This window comes from Echinops telfairi, unplaced genomic scaffold (assembly GCF_000313985.2).
Source record: "Echinops telfairi isolate 266 unplaced genomic scaffold, ASM31398v2 ScPeMD7_443;HRSCAF=831, whole genome shotgun sequence".
Taxonomy (NCBI): domain Eukaryota; kingdom Metazoa; phylum Chordata; class Mammalia; order Afrosoricida; family Tenrecidae; genus Echinops; species Echinops telfairi.
Genome location: NW_022104341.1, coordinates 16,994,734 through 17,003,561, shown reverse-complemented (window position 1 = coordinate 17,003,561; position 8,828 = coordinate 16,994,734). Strand labels below are relative to the sequence as shown.

Sequence of the window (8,828 nt, the reverse complement as noted above, 5' to 3'; positions counted from 1 at the left end):
TTTTTTTGTCTTTGTTATAATAAAATATTTTAAGAAAAATGAACAATAAATAGAGTTGAAGGCAAACCCTAGCTCCATCACTTATAAGGTGTATGATCCTAGGCAAGTTACTTTATTGGGTCTCAAGGTTGAATATGTAAAATAAAAAATAATCCATATGATTAAATAAAAGTATGTATATAACACTAGAACAGAGAAAGCACTCGATACATGAAAGCAGCTGGTGTTACAGGGTGTCATATAATATAGGAATAGATTTATTAAGTGTCCTGCTAGAGTATATGTCCTTCTCTCTCTCCCCTTAATACTTGCCCATGATGGCAAGAGTATTTGATTAGGTACAGTAACTCTCCACTATCGGATGGTCCAGTATCCTGGCAACTTAACTTAACCTTGCATGTAGCTTCAGGCCCAGAATACCTAGAACAGCTGATGCACAGCCTCAGCACTAAAACCATGCACTTGCCCCACAGTAAAGGCAGTGAGTCTTCACTGACATCTTAATTCTCTTATTGACATGCTTTTTTTCTCTCTTCAGTTTTACTGGCACATAATCCACACCATACAATTTAATCAATCAGGTCAATAAGAATTGTACAATTAAAAAAAAGAATTGTACAATCACTACCATAATCAATTTTCTTCCCTCCCCCATGAGTAAATCACCTTTAACATGAGTTGTGTAATCATTCATTTCTAGTATTCTCTCCCCTCCCCGCCTTCACTGTTTACTCTCGAAATCCCCACGGCCTCCCCATCTCCCTTCTTAACCACCCTACAAACCCTTGTATCAGCTATTATCTCCATGCATCCACTTTTTCTGTGCTTCATAAGCTGCTAAACCCAACAGAAACAATAAAGCAAAAAATGAAGTGGTCAGGATAAAACCATGGTAATATAAAGACAAAAACACCACAATGAGCAGGAAAGAAAAGACCTCAATCAATATTTTAAAAGCCAGGATCAAGCAAGAGATCCTTGCACCTAGAACAAATTCAGGTTGGGTCTAGCTAGAGGGAGGTCAACTGGCTAAGTATCAAGTTTTATCCAGCCCAATCAGGATGACAATGATCTATGTTTGAGAGTGAGGCTGTTCCAGATCTTTGCCTGTGGGTAGAGGGGATCTGCCAGTGGCTTAATCTGACTAGATACTCTGCAGATAGGTTTGGGGTTCCCACCGTCCTCCACAGCCCTCCACAAATTGGGGATTCAAAAATTAAACTCTGACACTTTTCCCTTCATCGTATTTTACTTTTGTACTTGTTGTCTTTGGAGGCATCTGTCTTCCCAGAAAATTAGGAAAGAGGGTGATGGGCTGGCACAAAGACAATGCTAAGAAATAAAGTGAAAAACTAAACATCAGGCACAGAATTGTGTAAAGTACAAGATGTTCACATCTTTGCATAATCAAAAGAAGCTTTAAACTATACTTAATATCTTCAGCTTAAAAAAGTAAAATATATAAAGATTTTTATAAATAAAATGAACAATTCTTACAAAGTGGTTCTGAAAATAGTTTTATAGTACAAAAAGCTTTAGTTGCTTAGAAAAATGAGGAATCACCTCCACGCAAGAACACTTTGTTCTAACAACCTGGCATTCTCGATGCTCACCCTCCCAGCATGATCGCTGAAGGCAAAACAGGCGCAAAAGCAAATGTGGTCAAGAAAGGGATGGTGCAGGGCTACCAAAAGATATAGCATCTGGGGTCTTAAAGGCTTGACGTTATACCAGCAGCCATCTAGCAGAGAAGCAACAAGCCCCATGGAAGAAGCACACCAGCCTGTGTGATCAAGAGGTGTCCACGGAATTAGGTAACAGGCATCAGAAGACCCAAAACAAATAAACAAAACCATATGTTGAAAATGAGGGGGATCAGAGCAGAGACCCAAAACCCATCTGTAGACAATGGGACATCCCCTCACAGAAGGATCACAAAGGGTTGAGTCAACCAGGCTAAAGTATAGCACCGATGAAACACACAGTATTCCCCTGGTTCCTTGAGGCTTCCTCACCCCCGACTATCATGACCCTGGTCCTGCCTTTCACTGCGGGCTAGACCAGGGCTTGTACACAGGAACTCAGGAGACACGGAATCCAGGAACAAGAATGGAGTAGCGATACCAGGAGGGTAGGGGAAAGGTGGGAGAGGAGGGGAGGACAGGGTGGGGGGACCGATTGAGATGATGGAAACATACCAACCCCCCACCCACCAAACAGGGGGACAAACAACAGAAACCTTGGGGGAAGGGAGAAAGTAGTGGGTATAAGATATGAAAATAATAATTTATAATTTATCAAAGGATCACAAGGGGGGAGGAGGGATAAAAGAGGAGTTGATACCAAGGGCTCAACAGAAACTAAATGTTTAGAAAATAATGATGGCAACATATATACAAATATGCTTGTTACAATTGATGTACAGATTGTTATAAGAGCTATAAGAGCCCCCAATAAAATGATCTTTTAATTAAAATAAAATAATAAAACCAGCCACAGAAAAAGAAAAATGAGGAATCACTTTACTTTGCGAAATAAAGAGGGGCTAGAATGCATTTCTTACCTAAGATTGGCTCTGAAGAGAACACTTCAATACAATGTCAACCAAGTGAACAGTAGATCATATCTTGAGTCATGGAATAGCTTTGATATAAATTTGATAACATTAAGTAATGGAACACAAATTGCAATGTATTTGTTAAGAGTGTATGCCTTTAACTGTCACAGATAAACTTTAGCATATGTGAGTCCAGTTAAGTACTTTTCAAATAGAGATCTGTTTATAATCAAAGTACAGAAATATAATTTCTCTCACAATGACCGCAACACTCCAGCCTTGAATAAAACACTGTGATGCAATATTACAAAAGACAGGACCATTGAGAATCATTTAAGAAACATATTAGGAGACAAGATTTAATTTCCAATGCTATTAATATGGCTAGTCGATCTTTTATACTCCTGATAGTCCTATAATTGTTTTCCATCTGTAAAACAGAAATCATGTGTCTTACACTACTAAAGCGATCCCTTGGTAGAGCACACAGCTCATACTGCTTGCTATTATTCAAAGGTTGGAGGTTCAAGGCCATCCAGAGTTTCCTTGGAAGAAAGGCCTGAGAATCTACTTTCACAAAATCAGCTATAGAAAAGCCAATGGAGCACAGATCTGCTCTGCCATGAGTAGAACTAAGAGTCACAACGGACTCAACAACTGATTTTATACTTCTCTGAGACTGTTCAAAACAAGACACGTGTTATCAAGTTGATTCTAACTCACGAAGACCCCATGTGCAGCAGAGAAGAACCACTCCAAAGGGTTTCTCGGCTATAATCTCTAAGAAGCAAATCGCCAGGCCTATTTTCAACCTCCAAATTTCGGTTCAGAAATGTGTGCAAACCACCACCCTGAGCCTTCAAGGGCTGTTAGGTACCTGTATATTTATAGTGTAATGTGATTTACTAGCATAAAACAGGAAACTCATAAAAAAAACCTTGAGATTTAATACAAATTTGTGTTCAAGTCAAAGTGTACAAAATGCTTAGAAACGGCTTCCATTTCTAGAATTAAAATACAGCATATATATATTTATCTCAGTAAAATGAATCTGCTCAGTTTTTATAAGCCAGCTTATTTGGTACATAGGTTTGTACTTCTTTGCTTATTCTTATAGTTAAACAAATAAAAAAATTACAAGTAGCTATAAATATAAAAGAAAACAAACCATGCAAAGTAAAGCTAGCATGCAAGATCATTATTGGCAAACAAAATAGAACAGCTATCAGGTGATTAGTCCTCTGTGGAATATTACCAGAGAATATTTACCCTAAAGGTAACGCAAATAAACCTATTAATTTTGTTCTGAGAGCTTAAGTGACATACAATCAGCATTTAAGAAACCACATAAAATCAGGATGACAAATCTAGTTTCTCTCCATATAGATATTTTTATTTTCTAAATCTTGATGCAAGTGGAATAAATACCCTTTTTTGTCTAGCTTCTTTCACTGAGCATAATTATTCTGAGTTTCTTCCATACTGTATCACATGCAATAGTTTAGCTTAATTAGTAAAACAAGGTCAGCCTTGAACATTCTGATCTTGTAAGAAATACCGCAATAGAATCAAATTGATAGGAGTAAATTCTGCAGCTTAGATAGGAAGCTGAGGGGGCACTGAGTTGATGTTCCTGGAGGAGGAGACATTCTGAAAAGCAGGGTAAGAATTGGTTACATAACTTGAGGAGTATAGTCGGTGCCACCAAATTGTTCATTGGGAAACTGTTGAACTGCTGTATGCTTTGCTGTCTCATCTTCTCAACAACAAAATCAATAAAACTTAAAAGGGAAAAAAAAGAATAGGTATGAAACATTTTACGAATGGTAAAAACATGATTCTGCAAAAAAAAAAAAAAGATGATTGCGATATTAGCTATTATTATTATACAGACTGCAGGACTAACTAAATTAGAGTCAACAATTGTATTTCAAAGACTCCTCCCAGGCTCAGGAAGGATACCACTAACATAACTGTCTTTATCTCAGAACCACCCAGATAAAGTGCTGGCCCCGAGGTTGCATCACAGAATTTGTGCCCTCCCAATCGCAGAGATCAAGGCCATTTCCCCGCTGACATAATTCTGGTTTATTACAACAATGCCGTAAGGAACTTCTGAGGTAGAGCGCCAGCTGCGTGCCACCACGGGGGCATCTGTTTGTTTTCTTCTGTAACATTCTCAGAATAAAGGCCCTTCGGTGAGGCCATCTATTGCCTGGACCCCCTTCTGCGCTGCTTCTGCTGAGAGCGGGTTCCTTCACTTTTCACTCAGATTTGCCTCCGTTTCTCTTATGCTTCTCTTTTCGAGGTGAAGCTTGGTTTTCACAACCAGCACCAATGCGAGTGCTTCTGTCTGGAGGATCCGTGTCAAGCAGAGTGATCCCGTGACGTTAAAGGTGACCTTTACATTCTCCTATTCTTGTTGGTAGTATTCGTTATTAGCCAGTAATCAGGATTCACAACTTCAACTCCTGAGACAGTGCTTCTACGAATACTGAAAGTTTCCAGAAAGTAGACCTCCAGATAAATGAAGTAATTTAATGTATGTTTTTAGCATGCTAATTGGTCTAAAGATCATTTTGCACCAAAAGGATCTCTTCCATATTCCAATTTGGGGCTTTTAAATAAATACTCAACTCAAGGCCTAAGAGTTATTAAAAGGCAAACATCACTTTTCATGGAGACCCAAAGACAAAAGTACAGCAGTCATTAATTTGGCAGAAGAGATGAAGACATTTACAGTACCTTTCAGAGCTTCCGTCTCTATGTCTACTAATGGCTTCCCCACATAGGCAATCTCATCTAGATTATAATATAGTTTTTTAATGACTCCATCATAACGACTAGTGATGGTAACAGAAGCTTTATCACTTTGAACTTCACAGATGCTATCAAACTGAGACACTGTATCTCCTTCTTTTACATACCTAAAGGAAAAAGACATAAGATACTTGTTCATGAAAAATGTTACTCACAGACCATCCTAGCATGGTAAATGCCATGTTGACGTACACTAATGTTCAGCTATCCCACCATTTAGTACCAGAAGGGGCACCAAAGAACATTTTATAGATGATTTTAATAGCTTACACAGTCTCTTTGGATGTACCTCTAAGATTGTACTTAAAATTCTTTTTATATATATATAATAATATATATATAAAATATTTATATAAATATTTATATAAATATAAAATACAAGATTTTGATTAAGCTTTCAGATTTTCTGCCTGACCTATTCTTGGGAAGAGATTCTAAAAACAGTGTTTAAATGGTATTGCTTTTTGTTGTCTAAAAACTAGCCATTATTTCTAGACATGAGTAAAAAACTTGATGTTCCTAATCCTCATCCTTATCTTGAGTTAATGAAATTTGGGTATGAGTTTTTTCATGCTTTCTTTCAAGAATTAGTGTTGTTTGTTCTAGTGTAGGTTGCCACGAGTTGGCAGTGAGTTACTAGAGTGAAGCTGTCCTCACCTATGAGCCCTTCTGCCCCATCATCAGATGCCCTTTACGAGGCTCCCCTAGAGTTCCTTAGTGAATGAAACGAGAAAAATGGGACCAAATGTGAAATACTACATATCACTGATTCTAATACCATTCTCGATGTGTCTGACACCTATCTGACTTATTTCCACCAATTCTCCATGAAGAAACTTTTTACAATTCCTGTCATTATTCCCGTTTTCAGTAAATGATAAAACATTACCAGTGACGCTGAAACTAGGTTTAAAAGCACTGGTAGAGGATGTTCACTTTTGGAATGGCAGATGAAGGACCTTAAAAAAAAACCTGTTTCTCCATAAAAGCAATGAGGAAACTGGCAAAAATTGGCAGAAGCAATGTTTTCAAAATTCTAGAAGTTGAGGGGAGAGAGAGAGACCTGCTAACAATCTAAGGCATACATACGAAATGCCATAGAATCTCATTAAAAAGAGCAGTCTGTGTGTTTTAACTATTCCTTCCTCCCTTTCCCCGGCTGAGCGGTAGCAGTCTCTACCCACACTGGCTGGGAAAACCATGATTCTGTCCCTGGAAGGTTGGGTAGATCACATTTGGAATTCCTAGAAAAGTCCCTCCACAGAGACGTGCCATTATTTGACGTGTCTGGCAGCTCTCCGGAACAAGCTGAACGAGACCAGGGCAAGACGATCCTTGAATGAGACAGAAGAGATCGCCCTGGTTCACCCAGAATTGACACAACAGATGTTTAAAGAGAATAACTTGACAGGAAAACATCTGTCCTGCAAGATGAAGACTCCTTGTTTTATGTTGTTTTATACTTAGTAATGTTATAAAACCATCAATATAATTGAATCAATTCTTTAAAGGAGTTAGTTTTGTGTGGGTTAATTTGGAAAATATATCATGAATAAACTGTGAATATGTGTACGGAGGCTATACACTCCGTTTTAAGTAAGTAAAACTCCCAAAATAGAAAAATGAAACAATTTAAAGTTCATTGAATATTTCTGGGGAGAAATCTAATTTCCAGAGTTGTCATATTATTTAAAAAGTCCAGTTTCCAACAAAAACTTCTAAGATGTGTAAAGAAAGAAGAAAGCATGTCTCACCCGGAGAAAACCGTCACTAGGCGACGTCACTGTAGGAGCTGGGCATCCTACGCAGAGGGGAAGACCGCCTCGGAGGCTTACTCCTCATCGCAGTGACACTGAGGAGTCAGAACTCAATGGAACTGCCTTGGTTTTCCAGGTCTTGCACATTTTCTGCCTTTGACAGGGTGCAGTCTTACCATTATCTGCAATATGAACACTGGAACTTGACAAGACTGCAATGTCTTTTGGGTCTTGTGATATTTCCACGTTTGACAGGGTGCAGCTTAATATTTTTAAATTGCTTGTAATTAATTAAAAGTATTTGGGTTTTCCTTCTCTGAAAAGTTTCTGCCTTACACAAGTTCCAGCTTTCTCAGCTGGAGAAAGCTGTATAACTGTATAACTATACGCATGAATTAAAGGAAACCCCATCTAAAGAATTACAGAAAGTTTATAAAAATGATGCTTCACCAAATCCAGTGGCCATCTAGTCAATTTCAACTCATATAATTGTATAAGACAGAGTACAATTAGGGTTTCCACAACCATAAATCTTTATGAGCATAAACACTCCGTTATCTTTCTTCCGTCTAGTGGGTGGTGGGTGTAAACCTCCAACTTTCCAAATAGCAGTTACTAATCCTATCACTTCTCCCACAGCACCACCTGGACTCCTTGTTTACCAAAGAGAGAATATCAATTAAAGAGGTAGAAACAGAAACGTATAATGGAATTAAAAACTAAGATAATTGAAAATTTAAAAAATTTACTGAAGGGAATCAACACCAGATTCTAGCAGGTAAGAAAAAAAAAATCAGTGAATTTCAAGATAGAACAACAGAGATTATAATCTGTCTGAGAGAAAGAAAGAAACAAGAATGAGAATGAACAAAATCTCAGAGGCCCGTGGAGCACCATCAAGTGTACTAACATATGCATGATGGGAGCCCCAGAAAGAAAGGAGAGAAAGGGGCAGAAAGAATATGAAGAACTAATGGCCAAACACTTCCCAAACTTGATGAGAAACAATGTACACATCACATATCAACAGCTTAGTGAAGTCTTAATAGGATAAACTCAAAAGAGATCCACCCCAGATACATCATAATCAAACTGTTGAAAAATCAAGGCAACGGGTAACTCTTGAAAGTAAGTATCATGGCAACGTTTAACATAGATGGGATTGTCAATGAAGTAGAAGAGCTAATTTCTCATTAGAAATCATGGAGACTAGCTGACAGTGGAGTGAAACAGTCAGTGTAGAAAGAAAAATGCCACTAAGAACCTATATCTAATAAAACTCTTTTGAAAATGAAAAAGAAATTAATAGATGTCCAGATAAAGTTGAGTGAATTCTTCACTAGGAGACCTACTTTACAAGAAATATTAAAAGAAGTCCTTTAGGATAAAACAAAAGGACACAATAATAATTCAAATCCAATGAATTGAAAAATACCAGTAAAGGCAACTACTGGGTAAATGTAAAAAAACCCAAACATGTAAATACATATGTTTGTAGCTCTTTAGAAAGAATTCTGATTTATTAAACAATTGCATAAGGTTCTGTTTATAAAACTGTTGGTGAGCTTATAATGTTTAAAGAGGAGCATAGAATGTATTATAATAGAGAAAAGTATGCTGAAATTAAGCTAGTGCTAACGGAAAAGTGGGTGAGGGACAGCAGAGGATGATGTAAGATATGAAAAAAATAATCT

General features: G+C 37.6%; 1 protein-coding gene and 1 pseudogene across 1 annotated transcript in view; one reads left to right on the top strand and one right to left on the bottom strand.

Moving 5' to 3' along the window:
- Nucleotides 1–5,055, top strand: part of LOC105978258 — a 7,367-nt pseudogene extending 2,312 nt beyond the window's left edge.
- Nucleotides 1–8,828, bottom strand: part of DBT (dihydrolipoamide branched chain transacylase E2) — a 60,292-nt gene that overhangs the window by 29,907 nt on the left and 21,557 nt on the right. Inside the window, exon 3 of the mRNA XM_045292028.1 lies at nt 5,303–5,484. Coding sequence (XP_045147963.1) covers nt 5,303–5,484 — 182 coding nt within the window. The remainder of the gene's footprint in view (nt 1–5,302; nt 5,485–8,828) is intronic.